The 17,815-nt window shown below is 43.4% G+C and overlaps 2 protein-coding genes across 2 annotated transcripts; both read left to right on the top strand.

Moving 5' to 3' along the window:
• Positions 1-3,332: 3,332 nt before the first annotated feature.
• LOC131890716 (uncharacterized) lies at positions 3,333-4,044 on the top strand. Its single transcript, XM_059240122.1, has 2 exons — positions 3,333-3,767; positions 3,838-4,044. The coding sequence occupies exons 1-2, from the start codon at positions 3,333-3,335 to the stop codon at positions 4,042-4,044; spliced, it is 642 nt and encodes a 213-aa protein (XP_059096105.1).
• Positions 4,045-4,256: 212 nt separating this feature from the next.
• On the top strand, positions 4,257-17,721 carry LOC131890714 (muscle-specific protein 300 kDa-like). The gene is made up of 5 exons (XM_059240121.1): positions 4,257-4,671; positions 10,918-13,047; positions 15,720-15,961; positions 16,253-16,345; positions 17,404-17,721. Exons 2-5 carry the CDS (start codon positions 11,151-11,153, stop codon positions 17,719-17,721), a joined length of 2,550 nt encoding a protein of 849 aa, XP_059096104.1. The 5' UTR covers positions 4,257-4,671; positions 10,918-11,150.
• The last annotated feature ends 94 nt before the right edge of the window (positions 17,722-17,815 follow it).

The following is a 17,815-nucleotide window of genomic DNA, read 5'->3' as shown; positions in this document are numbered from 1 at the left end:
TGTACATTTAACAAGAGTCATGTGAAGGAACTGAAACTCCCGGGGATGCTGATGGACGAGTAAGGTTCTGTTTTTGACTTGATGAGGCGTTTTCTGTTTCTCCCCATCGAGTTTTCTTAATCGAATTCGAACATTGAACTCACATCTGCTCAACCTTTTCCAATTTAGGTTTATGAAAGTCATCTCCACTGGGCAGCCTATTTACTAATGTCAACATTTCACTGCCTCTCAACTCAGATCACATCTCGTACCTGCTTAAAGGTCTTCAAATCTTCAAATGAAAGCAGTCACACGAGTGAAGAATGTCCCATTTTAAAACACTAGTGGGTCTTGGATTCTGCTCTTTATGATAAGCACTTGATTTGATCGCATTTTCAGAGTCGTCTTTCAACTAGATAGAGGAGGCTGACTTGACATCCAGGGCTCGATCATTTTCAGAGAGAGTTGTCTAATCTAAGTTATGAAGTGAGTTAAAGAAGCTTGTCAAATGTGTTTAATCACAAGAGGCATGGACAAATGTGAAAATAACAACATTGCTTTGCTTCAACGTGATCCCCTCCCAGGTAGATTTTGTTTCATAGGGAAAGCTTCATAAAGGGTTCAATTTCTAGATGTCAGCATTATGTTCAAACAAAAGCCAGTAACTGAAAAGGACCCTCCTTTCTTTTGGCTTCAACAATAGAGGGGATCTGGCTAACGTAGTCGTACGTACATTCGGCCCTTCAAAACGCTCTTGGTCTGGACTGACGAGGTCTCCATCAAATTTACGTTCAAAAGCCAACTCCATTTTTTGCTTCAACTCGTAAGAGGGATTAAAAAAAAAGATTTCATTGAATTAAATCCAACCAAATTGACTCTTGAAGCACATCTGCCATTGCAATAGCGCGCCCTTTTACTGTTTGTACCTACAATATTTCTGAATCGGTACTGAAAGAACATTTCTCTCTCAAGGGCTATTAGAGAACATGGCAATTTTCTTGAGAGAGTTGGGATACAAAGGCAAAAAATGAAATGACGAAAATCCAGAAACTCAGACGGGGAAAATGTCTTTGCTTCAATCTTTAGTATTCCATTGGTAAGCTGTGTTCCAATTTTGAGAGAATATTGCGGCACCTTTGAATGAAAACGAGTATCAGTCACCTCATCCTTCGTCTCATATAGTGACAGATGTTCGAGAATAATTTAATGAGACGAATCTATTCAAATTTTCCAAAAAATAATGATGTTTGTTATTCTGTCAAAATTGGAACGCAGGTTAATAGTGGGCCATTTTTAATAGCATATAAAAGATCGAAGCAAATGACAGATATTTAAGAATATCAAAATAGTTCTTTGAAATTGTTTAAATTGCAATTTTGTTACTTCGTTGGTGGATCAAGTTCATTTGTAAATTGACGGCACTTTCTTGAAAACCTGTGCCATATCTCACATTGACCAGAGAAATGCCTGAACATCTGGCCAGACATCATTTTGGAACATTCCATTCCTATGACATCGCCTATCGGCGAAATAGTGTTCCTCGTAAAATAAATCCATCGGCATTTATTTGGGATTGCAAATCACAACCCCGCAACGGAGAGACACTTGACAGACATGGCCCCATGGCCAAAGGTCTAAACGTACTTTCTTTTTTTGAAACAATCGCCGAAATTGTCCTCCTATTCTTCACCCCTCAATACATACTGTACACGCGCTACTCATGCATGGCCATTGATGGGTGTGCTTTAAATCTGCACTTGACGCCGATCATCAAGGATAACACGCTTGGTAAATATTGCTCAATATCTGGGATTGATTGTCCACTCCTCATCGAGACTTTGTTTAGACCCCCGAGAAACCGTGTAATAGAGCCTTGTTGTTCCTCCAAGCTATCGGGCCCATTAAAAGGTAATTCAACACATAAATGTAAAGAAGAGAGCTCGTCACTGATCAGCATTTGGGGCGGGGAAAATGATCTTGGAACAAGGCCAATTCAACAGCTGAAGTGTCACGCATTTGTTTTACAATATGAAGAAGGACGGTATTGAGAGCAGAAATCACCGGCCTTCAAATTCAGAGCATTAGCAAACTCAGCACAGTATATTCGTCAGCACTGACGAGAAATCGGAGAGGATTTTTTTCTTGTGGTTCAATACAGAATATTTCTTGTTGTTGACTGATGAATTAATGTCCGTAATCGTTAATGCAAATATGGTAATGGAGTAAATCAGACTTTGTTTGACGTTAAAGAAAAGTAGCAGAAGTAAATTTATAGATTATATATTTTTTGAAATTTTATAGATGTAAAGCCCTAAGCAGCCGATACTTGTATCAAATCAGTCCCAATGATAGTAAATTAGAAAAAATATAATTCAAGGGAACATGTTAGTAATAAATGCTCAATCGCTTGATAATGAAAACAATAGATTTGTTGACCATTAATAATTGAATAAGTGCCTCCAACGATCTCTGAAACTCGCAAAATTAAATACCCCGTTATGCCCATGAAAGTTCTACTTCAGTTATTAAATTCATTTTAGTTACGAACTTATTGAATTTTGTTGGTTTTAAGGTTTTATCAAAAAACATCTATGTCACTAATATGCCTGATTCGGAATCAATCTTCCGTACTTGTATGTTCAAGAGCTAACCATCAACTCTAATTAGGTGGTAAATGCCAACCAAAAATCTCTCAATACTAGTGGAAAAAGATTGCAAAATGATGCTTAGGACGAGGGCGTCTCTCATAATAATTAGGCATTTCTATTAACAAAAAATCATTGCAACGACCACTAACACCTTTCAATAATTCGAACTTGATTTCCGGGAGAGCGAATTCTTCTGTGAGGAATTTTATTTCTTCCTTTTCTACGAAAACGACAAAATTACCCTTTGAAATGCAAAAGCCATAAAACAACTTTAACAATGAAAATTGGCTGACTGGGGCAAAGAATGATTTCATGTTTCACCTTATGACAATCTGGTTTGTATAATTAAGGGCTTTTTCATGTGTGGTTTGATCCTTGAGCTCCACTTTAAGCGTATGAAACAGTTTGTTTGTGAGTGTGTCCGTTGCAATAAATACTTGAAACCGAGAGACGTTTCATTGATGCTCATTGAGAATGATTGAAATTGTTGTCTCAACATCAATTACACCCTTGGGCCCTCTCTCTTCTTTGTTTACGGTCTACATTCCGATTGACTTGGAAAAAAAAATGCCGGTCACTCTTCGCACAACACAAGACTACCTTTCTGGAAGTTCTTCTTCCATGTCAAAAATACACCCAATGAGATGAGACATATGTCACTTTTTAGGATAATGCCTTGGACTTCATAGACGAAACCTTCCCAAGATGTCTGGTCACCCACCGGCCTTCCCGACAACCGGGTCGTCGGGTCACCAATCGCCACGTTATGGAGCGGTCACGCCCAATCGTGGCGACACGGTTAGGTCGAGAAATGGCGAATCTCCGGCCCGACAACATGGTTCTTTAGATCGACGGAGTAGGAGGAATTCCGGGAACACCCAACTCCACCCCAGTGGCATGGGATCCTCTCGACTGTCCCCTGGTCCCAGCATTTATCGAACCATGCCTTTAACCCAATCATCATCAAGTGGCAAAATTGCTCCCGGCCGCCAAACACCCGGAAGGAACACCCCTTCACATTTGGTCCGACCAATACCTCAAAATGCGAGTCATGGCGGGGGGCATCATCCGCAAATCCCGGGACATCGGGGCATGAGCCCCTTTTCGCCCGTAATGGTACCAAAGATCAACCAATCACCGGTAAGAAAGTTTTTGAACCACGGCAAAAGGCATTTTTAGAGTCCTGAAAAATTGTAATGTATGACTATAGGCAATGTCTCCAGTCCCATTTTCCCCCATCACCGTTCCAAGACAACAACTTCCGTTTTATGACTACCACCCCAGTGTCCAGCATATGTCGACCAGTTCCGTCAGCCCTGCTGTGGCAGAAATTGTGGCTAATCAAAGCCAGGACTACATTGACGAACAACTGGCCGAGTTCCAAACTCAGATACAAATTCTACAAGGTAAGGCATGAGCACAAGTTTATCGAACAAGCATATTCGTCGATTGCATGCGGATAGGGAAGACGTCTACTTTCGACGGATAGAGGGCGCTATGGATCGGTCTAGCCAGGCATCCCAATATTTCTCATACGGAGATTCCCTCTAGGGCGTCAACATTGTACTAGCATACACATGGCCGCTTCCTTTGGCCGACCAGGTGTTTCTCCATTGTAGCTTGGCTTGTCCAATTTTGAGTACTCTTCTTCCCTGGCAATTCCCCCGTCTGTCCCCCCATTCCTCGCATGAAGCAAAAGAATTCCTCAATCATCCCAACTTGCAATTTGCGCGCTCAGAAGCCGGCCAAAGCCGTAGTCAGAGCGGGTCATGACGTCATCACTGAGAGGTTTGCGCACGCCCTCTACACTTTGGTTGCTCACACTTGTCCATGAGCATAGCCCAGACCCGAAGAGTCGTGCCGGGAGAGCAATTTCGGGAAAGAAGAGCTGGATGGGTGGAGGACCAGGAGTCTAGGACTTGTAAACAAGACCACAGAGATGCTCAGTGCGTGAGCATTTGAACAGTGATGTGGACTTTATTCTGCATTTGTGAGTGATTAATGGTGAAGAGTCAGTGAAAACTGAAAGACTCATAGTGATTAGGTTCGTTTGCTGTGGTCTGACAGAGGGCAGGAATTTTTTCCATGTAGAAAGTATTTGAGTGGCTGCTGTATGTGTAGCTGACTTGGGACTGGAAGGAAGGACGGGCAGGTAACTCTTTACCTGACTGGTTTTGATGTTCTCAGAATTTTGCACCGGATGAAATGGTCAATTGGTACATACCTACCATGTTGAAATTTAGCACACAATGTACGAGCAATTGCAAATTTCTGGCCTTAGGCCTGATTTTTTTCAAATCTCTGCTCCTCTCGTAAAGTACAGTTGCCTTGACTCTCTTGAGTCAATGTCAAACATCTCGTAACATGATCCTCCGCAAAGATGAATTGTACTTCAAACACCATTATCGTTGACTCTTGGAATAAAAAGATAACGGTTGTTTCCAATTACTATGAGTAACATAAGGTCCTGGAGCATCCCCGATGGCTGTTTTCCAGCACTTAATGGTCCTCGTAGATCAGTTTTGGAAACAGTCCCAAATTTGATTTCAACGATATGCTTAGACAAACCAAACTCAAGTAACCATTGTCACAAAGACAAGAGAATCAAGATTTGCAGAACAACTTGAAACAATAGGAACCTTGGAGTCTCTTAAGTGTTCAGCAAATGCCATAAACCGTCTTGATGTGAGTCAGCTGACTTGGCCATAAGTAACTACTTGATTTGATGCATCTCCTTCAAAACGACCTCTCTCCAAAGTTTTTATGTGTTCCTCCATTCTCAAATTTCTCATTGGTTCAGAGGATGAGAGTGAAAAGAAATCCCATGAAGCAGATACACAAGCCACCCGTGACACCTCTGCATTGTTGTAGGTAGGGGGTCATGTGAGAATCCGACTGACATCCAAACTCCCATGGCAACATATTCCGGCCTATCCGAAGCTCATCTCGGAGATTCTTCCATCGAGATCATGGAGAAACGCGTCGATTAACCTAAGCTTGAGATATTTCTTCAGAGCAACACTCACGCTCATTCGCGGTGTAATGAGGTAGTGCTCATATTTGCTTCGCTTTAGAAGTCTGGGAATTATGTTCGCCCATTTGAAGGTCAGGGAGGCTGTTTCATGTTTATGCGCTTGTTCCATATTGGGATCAGAGAGCGGCTTCGTCCTGATGACTCTCATGGCACCAGAATTGGAAAACTTCCAAAAGTGATGTTAACTCATGAAGACAGATCTTGTCAAAATTCTAAGAAACGTTATAACCCCAGTTTTGCATTGGCTGGAGGGGCAATGGAATTCGAAAGAAATGTCCAACGTTTATGGTAGCATGGCAAGTTTTCTTGGCCGGTCCACGTGTCCTTGATTTGTCCGAGCCATTCTTCCCCTCTTTTCTTCTGATCTCCAGATCACCCGACAATTGGTCGAATCTAAGCACTCAATCCTACCAGTCTTCCATTCGTGTCATGTCTTGAGATAAACCGCCAGATCTTTGGAGGATGTTTGTCAGGTTTTTGAAGATTTACCTGTTGCCTCATTGGACGCAACCAAACGTACACATTGTCTCTCAGGATGACTTGAGGCTGGTTCATTTAAATATATTCAGACAAATATTGAATCTACTCATTGGAGTTGGTTAAGAAAACACCTGAAGTAAAAAAAATGAATGAATGAAACCTTGTTGAGTAACTCGCACAGGTTGACTCAAATCTTGCACCTATCTTCAGAGACAAGATCTTGCTCAAGCCTGATTTAACAGCACACACTGTACCATCACCTCCTACGACACATTCTTTACTGCATCTATCATTCCGAGAATTGCATTGTCCACGCGGAATGTCCGCAGACTTCTTTTCACTTAAGCCATTCACGAGCCCAAATCTGGTTTGTCAAGCTTGAGAAAAATAGCAAATTGTCTCTGAGGCACTTCGAATTTCTCGTGACCCTCATAAGGATTTGCATGCATGGACATCGTTGCCATGGACAAGAATTCCGGATCTCGAGGACATCACCATCCGCTTCAATTTATCCGCCTCACAATAACAGTGGCGGTGTTCTCATTTTTTTGCATGAGAACTTGTCAATCATCGCATTCAGAATGGCGACGGGAACGTTTCCTTTTCCTCTTGCTCTTCCTTGCCTCGCTCATTCAATATTTATTTGGGCTGACTGCAAAAGTGGAAGTCAGACACTTGGGTAATCTCCATGCTCTCCCCAGGGAAGATCCGTTTCACCCTTCTAGTCCAACAGCTGGCCTTGGGGATTTTGCATTTTGCACTTATTGGGTAGCTTGATCTGTGATGAGCCCATTTCAAGAGTTTAGCTCTTCTAATCTTAAATAGACCCCGTTATAATTGAATTTTTGAGGCCCCATTTCTTGCGTTGAAACGAGTTTAAGCCTAAAGGCAACATGGTGAGAAATACCTACGTGTATTATTCTGAGAAGATACTGGAGGTCAGGTGATGTAAAGGCTCAAATTGGATAAGAGTTTTCTTGGTCGGGGTCACCTTAGTGCATTCATGTGTTCAAAGAAAGAACCGAATCTTTCGATCAGGTTCATAGAGCCAACAATACCCCTCATAGATTCATTGAATCTCAGCCTGACAACATAGTATACTCAAGAGTACTTTACTTTTGGCCGCGTAGCATTCCCTCTTCCGTCTTTCCTTCCCCCTGTTATTGTCCGTCGAATGAAAAATGGGGAGAATGTTGCCTCATTGTGGGGATGAACTCTGTTGACGTCGTCTTGCTTTGAGTCAAAATTAGACAGACCATATTCTGGTCACATCGTCCACCCTCGCAGTTCTAGGTAATTGTTATAAACACAAGTTCATCTGACTTCAAACCAAGGTACTCAGTACTACTGAGTCGCTATCCTCTTGCATGACTTCATCGTTCCCGCCTCCTTTTCCAGCGTGGTTAGTGTACGTACATACTTTAGTCTCAAGTCTGTACCCATATTGACCGCACGAGGAAGTTTTGAGGATCTCTGAAAACATGTTCAAGACTTCAAGTTCATGCTTGTCAGTTACTGCAAATGCCATGTTTTGATCTTTTACAGAGCCAGCTCCTATGGCCATTAGACGCTTGTCAAAAGCAGTCCAAATATTTCTGCCAAACTTATCCAACAGTAACAAGTCCGTTGAAACAATCTAAGTTCTTAATGAGAAATGCCAAGGGTTTATGCGGAGGTGTATTACACTGATCTGATTCAAATATTGAAATCGCACCTAGTGCAGAAGTGCTCCTTTTGGATCTAGACGATTGGCTAATTCGAAGAATCATCCATGTCTAACGTCGGTACCATTGTCATGTTCAAAGAGGCCATTCTTCTATCTGTGTCAAGCATAGATCTGCCATGCCTGTGCCGAAATGTGAAGACAACCCTCCCACGAACCGAGTTGTAAAATAACGCTCCTCCTTAGATTCCACTGAAGAGATCAGCTTTAAGCTCTATTCCTTCGATCCTCATCTCACTGTAGGTGACTTCTCTCGTGTTCTCCCTCCAAGAGCTCCACTATCCATCCACACTTTGCCATGGTACATAGTACATACGTACTCTAGAACTCAAATCAACCAACTCCCCGACCAGATCATCAATGGAGCGGCTCTTGGCAACAGACCAGACCCTCAGGTCCATCCAGCATGGACATGCACATGTACTACTGCTACTACTCTTGAGCAGTGTATTTTTTTGCCTTGCTCCACTAGTCCTGCCAATCACCTGAACCGAACTGAATAGCCAAGTCTAGGTTGGGTCGTGGTTGCCAGAGCTGCCCACCATGTAGGCAAACCAGAAGGGGTTTGCCAGAGAAGCCACCGATTTCTCAGAAGATGGTTTTAGGTGACTCGACTCGATGCTGGCCCCACAAACAGAGGCAGTCCGCAAAAAAAAAACCTTACACAAGTACAGACGAATGTGGCTCTGCGTTTTTATTGGCCGTCTGGTGGAAAGTCATGCATGAAGTTATGTAAATGGTTCTTTTTGCAACAAAAGCGGGTGAAAGTCGCGCAATTCCCACCAGCATTGCGCGTTCATATAATTTTGCCACACACTTCCTCCCAAATTGAAATATCATTATTCTGACAACGTGTTTGGTAGTTCGAGGTGGGATTTCGCGGGCGTTGGGATCAGCCTGTACTTGAAATATTCACGTCACGTTACTTGAATGATTCTCTTGCGTTTTTCTGCCAAATTCAAGGACCCTTCAAATACCACTGCCATTCATTCCACTCGCCTTGAATTTGTCTTTCCTTCTCAACCATTTTTGTTTCATTTTGAGAGGTCAATCCAGGACTCAAAACCAAACACTCCTCGCCTTTTTTGGCCATCTAGAAATTACCCCCTTCAAGCACCCGCAAGGGATGAATCATTGCCAAAGGCAGTTTCAAGATTTGGAGGGGTTGAGGGGCCGAGAAGGCAAGACACCAGTACACTTGTTTCGCAATTAATTCGGGAGGAAAACAAACTCAGACTCGAAATGATATCCCTTCCCCAACAATGAAAGGGTCATAGGTGTTGGCAAAATCCGCTTGGATTGTTTTGATAATGCTCATCAATTTGGTCTGACTCAGAGACCCCTTGCCTTTTGCGAAATCGGTTTTGGAAACTTCTCGTAACTCGACAGCTGATTTGTCGGAATTCAGTGGATGCAACGTGGAAGCTGCGCCATATTGAAGCGTGCTTTCTTTGCAATGTTTTTATGGTAGACTAATAAAACGTCTACGAAAACAAACCTGAAATAGGCCAATTAGCTTAGAACTTCAAACTTGAGCAAAACAACGTCAAACAAGCTTCGTTTTCATGATATGCGTTTTCATAATATGGAAGGAGCAATGAAGAGAAGTATTTTTCCTGCTACCTCAGAGGCCTGTTTTTTTAAGCTCTTACCTCAGAGTTAGAAGCTTGAACGTTAAGCTGTATGAAAATACTCTGCCAAAAGTGTTGAACGGATGCCCATCCTGAATAACGTCAAAGCCTTGACTCAGGGGTTCGACCGTTTAAAAAACTCGCCTCTGGTAGGTAGGTCGTCTTTGCCTTTCTTAAAACAAATGGTAGAGAGTATGTCAATACCGCATGTTAACTGAACACAATGTAAATATTCTAAGAGCGAGTTAGAACTTTCAGATGCCCCTACTTCTCGGGCAAGTCTGAAAGCCATGATTATGGAGGAAGTCGACATTGGCAAACAAAAAGTGCTTTCATTGAGCCTCACTATCGTGATTTATGAGCAATTCGTCAAGTTGAACGTGGAATTTCCACCACAACACCCCCGCAACTTTTGCGAGAGAATCCGTGATTTCAGAAGATCTAACTCATACAGCGTACCCGTTTATGTGCAAGTGACTGGCACAAAATTGGGCAAAACAGCAGCACACGTGGTCCTACCAAAAATCTGACTTTGGAAGGCCATCTTATCTATCTAAAGACAAGCACACCATGAAACATACTTGCTCGTTTTCAATTGGCTTCAAAGAACAGGGTCTGCATTGCCAGGTTTTGTGACCAATGATTTGACATAGGACTAGCAGGAGAAGGTGCCAAAAACTGTGTGTGCATTGGGTTTAGAGTCTAAATCCTGGCCACAAGAGCACTCTCCATGTACTTGTTTTCCTATTGCCCCCTCTTGTTCTATTGTGGCTAGTCTGAGAATATTACATCACTACTCTCAATCATAAATATCATCGGCCGGACTTGGCTCTGCCCGGCTTTGAACGCTCAAAAGTGCACATTCCTTCATCCAAGTCCCGCCAAAAGAGTCTGGTGGTGGTTCATGGTTCAGTCAGGTTGTAAAATTTAAAATGTAGGATGGTGGATGGAGGATCTGTGTGGAGACCTCACCTTGGTCGGCTTGGGGCTCGTCTAGTCTCCAGTATGTAGATAGACAGAGAGAGGGAGAGCGCTCTCTCAAGCCACATATCCCACTACAGTACGTAGTACATAGGGTACTCCAGCTATTCATGTACATTTGATGGCTAACCTAAGCACGATGGGTTAGAAAAAAAAATCACATGTTCACATACATAGTTCCAAGCACTCGGGGCACGGCAAAAAGGCAGGGAAGGACGAAGTTGACCCTGCCCGGACTCTTCTTTAGAAGGTACCGCGTCCAAGTCCTCACGCTTTAGTTTGCATTCTAAAACTGAAGAAGACAGAGTTTAGGAAGCATTAATATTGTATATTTGTATTGTATCAATTGAATGATCAATCCAGGTAGACACAAGGCATGATAGATTAGGTGCGTTGCCTTTTACATTCTGTCAGACCACAACATTGTATTCTCAATTGTAGAACTTTTGTGTTCCACGAGGGAAGGACAGAGCCTTTGGGCAAGTGTATCAGTGGTGGACAATTTCTTTTTCAGAGAAGTGGTACAGTGTAAAGTGTTGTGCTTTCAGTGATTCAGTGAAGTGAGAATTGACTTTTACTGTCGGAACCAGTTGTTGGATCATGAGCCTTTGCGACTATCAGTCTGTCTCTTGTGAAGCTTTCGTTCGAAGCATTTAAAGCAGATCTCAAAAAGTATGGCCAGCCGAAGTCCCGGTAACGGTTCAACCGGAGGAGGGCACCCCGGTGATAACAATGACGAACAAGAAAAGAAGAAGGGGTCGATTGGACGATCGTTCTTCGCCAAACTGAGGCGAAGAAATAGTTCGAAAGATCGAAAATCCTTGGGGAGTAATCAAGGCAGTCGTCCGCAAACTCCGTCAACATCGCCTCAACCAGATGTTCGTTTGGAGAGAGCGTATTATGGAAAGAACTCCGACGCCAGGGACCGTTCCACGGAGGATCCAAGGCGACATACGATTCCCCGAGCAGCTATAGGTGGCAGTCCAATTCCACCTCCAGGTGATCATTCCGACTCTGAAGCTGACGAGTGGGATGCCTATGCCAAGAAGTCGTCCAGGAAAAAGTCAAAAGAGCGTGTTTTGGGTCGGAGGGCATCCCGAGAACGGGCCTTAGAACGTGAGATGAGGCGGGAACGATCACGTTCTCGGGAGAGGGTCACTCAAGTCAGTTCAATGGAAACCTCACGAACTGAGTCCCATGCTTCTGAAAGTAGCTCTGTGACAACTTCTCGTCAACAGTTCTTCAAAGTGGAGCAGCAAATGCAACTATCACAGTCGTACAAGGAGACCAGAGTGTCCTCTGTGACAGCTCGCAGAGTGGTCGGAGATGAATCTCAACTTCCACCAATTCCACCTCCGAGGAGCAAAGGAAAACATCATTATGAAGTTATCCAAGTCAAGGACGAGGCTGACGGCATTCGGACCAGCACTCCGAAAAAGTCTCCTTACCAATTTTGGCGGGAACATCAATCCCAAGAGCAGGTCGACGACAATGGCACTGTCCGTCGGACCTACGTTGAGACCTCAGGAGCAGTGAGTAATCAACAAGTTGTCATGAAGGAATCTCGGGTTATCAAACGGGAGCGTAACGTGTCTAGCTCATCACAACGCTCCACTGCCTCTTCCACAGCTGAGCCATTGTCCAAAGTGGCTGTCAGCTCAGTACCTAGCCCTCAGCAGGCTGAAAGGGTTTTTGTGGAGGACAATAGTCAGCCCAAAGAAGGTGGTCGTAAAGAGAAGAAATCGATCTCGGCAATGTTTTCTTCCTTTACCTCCTCCGCATCTTCCAAGAAGAAAACTGACAAGGTGGCACCTGAGTTGGAGCAGAAAATTTCGGCATCCTCTCCGATGAAGGCCCTTCCTTTGAATCCGGACTTCCAAACCCAAATGCAAGTGGGGGATAGTGGAGCCACTCCAATAACCCTATCTTCATCGGCCTCTACCAAGAATGTTGGGGAGGAAACGCTGCTCGGCACAGTGCTCCACCCCAAACCCCCTCAACCCCCTCGTCCATCGGCAAGGACCCCCTTTCAAGAATGGCGAACCTATCGGCAAGTTTCCCAATCTCGTGAAGGAGCATCTCCTGTCAGTCTGAACCCCGAACCTCGAAGAATCTCAGCTCCGGCCTACTCTCCTAGCCTCGTTCGCCCCGGTCTCCGGGCCCGGACCCCTGATCCGGACTATGACAATGTGTCAATGGCTAGTACAGGATCTCGCTCCTCTTGGGGTTTCCGTCAAGGATCAGATACATCTCACGAAGACATCCACAAGCTTGTGGGTCCTCAATACTACGCAGATCGGCAACGCAGTATTAGTTCCATGGGCATTCCGCGCTACCAACATCGTCCTCGAACCCCGTCTTCCATGTTATCCGCCAGTCCCAGACTGGAGAGACAAATCCGAGCCCCTTCCTCCGAAGCTCTTTCTGGGCGACCCAATTCGGCCTTGGCCAACCCAGAGAGTCAGGAGTGGTATGACAAATACCAATTGAAGGCGTTTCCTCACGATGCTGAATTTGGGGAACAAGAATATGCCAAACACAACTATGACACCCACATTAATCAAATCCGAGGTGAGACCATTTGGGTCCATTTGTTGCACATAATGCTTCTGTTGCCAATTGTCAGAGGAGTGGGCGGTTTGGCGCTTGTCTCCTGTCGTTTGATTAGCATGTAGTATTTTCATGACCAATTGAATTATGTGCAAAAATAAGTGGAAAATTGTGCTCCACTTGTTCCATTAAATCGGCTTCATTTAATATGACGCCACGAGCAAGGCATCTCAATTGAAAGCCATTTATCCCATTACCCCTTGTGAATCTTCTAGGGTGACTGGCCATATATTTTTTGACACCAAGATGAATAATAATTGCAAGATTGCGCTGCCGCATCAAACTATTGGGAATCTCCATCAAGTCCTCAAGTCCCTCACCATATAGAGATACTTAGATTGAATGTCCACGACGCTCGGGCAGGAATGCATTCACCCACTCTGTTGTGACGGAGATACTATGTAACCACCGATTCCATTTCTTAAAGCTAGATAGTTCCCCCATTCAGTTCTGCTCCAACGGCAAGTGCACTTTGCCGTGAAGGTCTGACAACTCATACTTATCTATGAGTAATGAGCATTTGTGGGCAGGGCCCTGCTACAAATGAATGAAGATCTGCCAGTCACCAAGCAGACTTAGAACGTTGAGGGACAAAACTCTCAGAATGGGTGCAAACTTGGATTTTTTTCCTTTCTTCTACTCGTGTCAAATATGATTACAAATGTCAAAAAATTTTAAAGAGGCCAGGAAATCTTCACCATCTACAGTTGTAGGATCATATTTTAGAGTCTACTTCTAACTCACATAAAATTTTATGACCCCGCAGGGCCAAAGTAAGATCAAATTTTTACAAGGCTTTGTGTTTCAACGACGATTGATATTTGAAAAAATGCTAACTCGAAGCTTTGCAAACGAACAATAAAAATGAATTTCTATTGAACTGGGCTATTTCGCAAAGACTAAGGTGCCTTATAAGCGACAGAATCATGACAATTGGTCTGTGGTTATATGGTGTTATTTCGTCAATTGATCTTAATGACTTTATCACCTCAAGCGAAGACAGACGGTACTTGGGAAGTACAAACTTTCATGCAAAGCACAACTGTTTCTACCACTTCCGTTGGTTACGAAGTTGTTAGTACTCGAAAAGTAAAAGCCACTTTTCAGACATTATCGGAGCCTTGGTCAATGACCCGAAAACTACAACAGTAAAATGTCGCATGGAAACTTTGCACCCCACCTTCCCTCTACTTGCCAATGGATTAGAATGTGCTCATTTTAATGTGGGTAATCTCTGCAAAACGGAAACTTGTTGATAAACGAATGGTACCAAACTGAGCAAACGTGTCGGTAAAATAAGGAAAAGTGGAATGTAGTCACTGGACAAAAAAGTGGAATCTCAAAAGATGGTCGCTCGCTCTGCAAGCAGAGAACAAAAAGGGTGTCCACAATTTGGTCAAGGTTGTTGCATCAAAAAAAATCGGAACGGAATATTGGGATATTAAGTTGTTTTCAGTTTTAAGGTTGGCGACCGTTTAATAAGGACCAAATTACCCTTGGTTAGGTTCTGAAAATTAGAAGAACTGCATATCATTTTGCATTACGATTGATCACACTCTGCTTTGTTTCCCCACCTCAATAGCTTGTAGGTATGTGCCAAAAGTTTCAAGTTCAAAAGGCAAACTATTAGAGAGTAGACTCAGTTATTCAAGTACGAGCTTAAATTGAGACAAAACGCTGGACGGACCAAACTAAAGGCACTTGTTTGCACAACCGCCACCGAAAGACAATTTGCAAATATTTCAATCCAGGTTTTGGTCGGATTCAGGCGAACCACTCATAGCCTTGAGCTCATAATCATTCTCATCAAAGTTACGCCAAACAAAAATAATTCGGACCTGTCTGCTGGTGATCGGCGAGCCGAAGCAGGAACTAATCCTAAATGAGACAATTGCACAAACCTGTATTGTAATGAGAGCTTTATTTCGTTACTCGGTCATGGCGACATTCTCAATCTAAGATTGAGAACAACGACAATGATCTTTCTTCCTTCGATGCACCAATTTCTGAGAACCGGTTCGTACGTCTATCCTGAGCTTCACCAAAACTGAAAAGATACTCTGAACAGATGGATACTTTGACTATCAATGTGTCGTTTTGTCTTGAAGTCACCTACTTTGTGACCGACTCCAAGAAGCTTCTTTGAAGTCTTAATCTTGAGCCTTGTCGAATGTTGTGCTTTTGGGGTCGATTTCCTTCGGAAGTTGGGGTTAGAGAATGCCTCCAAAATGCAAAGGCGTGTCCATGTTTTGCTCATTCTTGCCCAGAGTTTCGGTAGTGACCCCATCCCCATTTGTCAATTCGAAGACGTTATAACGGTCCAGAGATTCTACTAGAAACCTTGAAGCGCTCCTCTGAGAAACAGTACCTCGTAATCCTTTACATACATGAAGTCAATTGCTCAACAAACGCAAAAACGCCACTTTCATTGATGCAGCGCATCATTTTTATACTACTCTAAAAGGAGTGGGTGGTTTGTCAGTGGGAGAGAAAAATTGAACCTTGTCCAAAACAGATGGAAGTGTGCAAATTTGGGAAAGTTGTTTCCTCACCCGCGCCCTCCCATGCATTATATTCGATTATCGCTTCGGCTTCCATTTCGAATTTTTAAAAGTAACCCTTCTTCGTTTCAGATGAACAAGAACGCGTTCAAAAGAAAACGTTCGTCAACTGGATCAACTCCTACTTGGCCAAGCGAATCCCACCCATGAAAATTGAGGACCTCGCCGATGGCCTCAGAGACGGAACTCGCCTTTTGGCTTTGTTGGAGGTCTTGGGCGGGGAACGTTTGCCCATGGAAAAGGGGCGTGTCTTGAGAAGACCTCATTACCTTAGCAATGTGAATACTGCCCTCGAATATCTCCGATCCAAACGAGTAAGTAGATTGCACCAAGCAAACGATTGTGCAAATGCATGCTCTGATAGAGATGACTTCTCGATCGCTCGGGGATTCAGTAGGATAGTGCTAGCCAAAATGTTATCAAAAGGAAACCTTTCTTGAGCGTAAAATTGCGTCACGTGGGAGGACAGCAAATCCCTTCTGGCACATCTGCCAAACCAGCGAAAGGTGAATCAAAGGGAGTAAGATGAATCTGATGTAAAGGAGGAATTATGCTTGCTCACTTGTCCTCCTCTTCAAAAATCAACTTTTTCAACTCCATTTCAGATCAAGTTGGTGAATATCAATGCGGCGGATGTAGTGGATGGACGGCCAGCTGTGGTACTCGGTCTCATTTGGACCATCATCCTGTACTTCCAGGTATAAAAGAGCAAAGCCATAAATAGTATTGCAAAAAGAATCATGCCAAAATTGTAGCTAATTTTGTGCAACTGAATTTGTCTCAGTTACGCTGCCGTGATCCCAAAGTGGTAAGAGCTCTTTATGTTGACGTTAGACTAGAACCCGCCGAAGTTTGCATGACCATTTAATTCGTAGCATTTTCATCCGTGTTTCTGAGTCATTCCCACCGTACAGAATATGCTTGCACGACAACTCGACCTAGATTAGAACACGGCATTTACCTCCGAGTTGGACTTGGAAATGGTAATTATCTGTGCAAAGCTTTCAAGGATTTTTGTCCAAAACTATGTCGCCCCAGCCAAAATGACCAGGAATGGTGTGACAAGTTCCACCATTTGTTATCTTTGCCGTTTCACATTTACGATTGGGATAAGAATAAATTTGCAAAAATGAAATCATAACCGTATGTCAGGACTCTTTCGGAAATCAAGAGACAAAAACGAACGATTTTGATGAATTACTCATGTGTGGTTGAAAAAAATACCTACTATACTTCAAAATGCACTTGGTTAGTTAACACTATTTTTTTTGGAACCTTCTTTTGCTTTGTTACTTTACACATTGTGTATTATTGAGAATATCTAAAAGTGTATTTAGCGCATTTTTGGGAGATGGTTGTAGCGCATTTGGTTAACACGCGACCGAGCTAAACTCGGGTTCATGGGTTGGATCCCAAGTCTCCCCTCCTTTTCTAGTGGATCATCGCCTCGAATGGCGCTCCGTGAACCCAAAATGGGACAAGAATCAATACATCATGCCGCATTGTATACATTGTAGTATTGTAAAAAACCCGGACCCAATGAGGCATTCTCGCAATACAAGACTATTGAATGTATCATCAAAAGCCAAAACTGTTCGTTTTGGTGTCCTGATTTCAAAAAGTGCCCCAACAGACGATTTTGTTTCGGCAAATATCCGTTTATCCCAACCGCGTACACTTTGTCAACGTTATTACCACTATTTTTCATCTTGAAAATGTTGCGAATGTTTGACTGACCTGCTTCCTCATGTTCCAGATTGAAGAAAACACTCGAGTCCTGGAAACCCTTGGACAACGCTATGGCAGCCCAGCGGTGAAAGGCTACCAAACCGGTGAATCTGAAGACGATCGAAGCACTCCTGGCGGAGCTGGAAGGAAGCTCTCTGTACCAGAAAAATGGAAGTTGGGTGCCAAGAAAGCCCTTCTTCATTGGTGTCAAACCCAAATTGGACAGAAATTTGGCGTCTCCGTCAGCGATTTCGGCAAAAGCTGGCGGGATGGCAACGCATTCCTGGCTATTGTCAATAGCATTCAACCTGGTGAGTTTGGTACAGTTTCGGAGTGCTTGGATTAAATATCTTTGAAGGTCGTAAGGATCGGCGATAGTGGCTAGAGCGTCTTTGGTGGAGGATGTTTGTTTAAATTCTTTTTTTTCTGCTTCTCATGCA

This window comes from Tigriopus californicus, chromosome 11, assembly GCF_007210705.1.
Source record: "Tigriopus californicus strain San Diego chromosome 11, Tcal_SD_v2.1, whole genome shotgun sequence".
Taxonomy (NCBI): domain Eukaryota; kingdom Metazoa; phylum Arthropoda; class Copepoda; order Harpacticoida; family Harpacticidae; genus Tigriopus; species Tigriopus californicus.
Note: the sequence above shows the minus strand (reverse complement) of the source record. Positions and strands in the feature narration are given on the sequence as shown.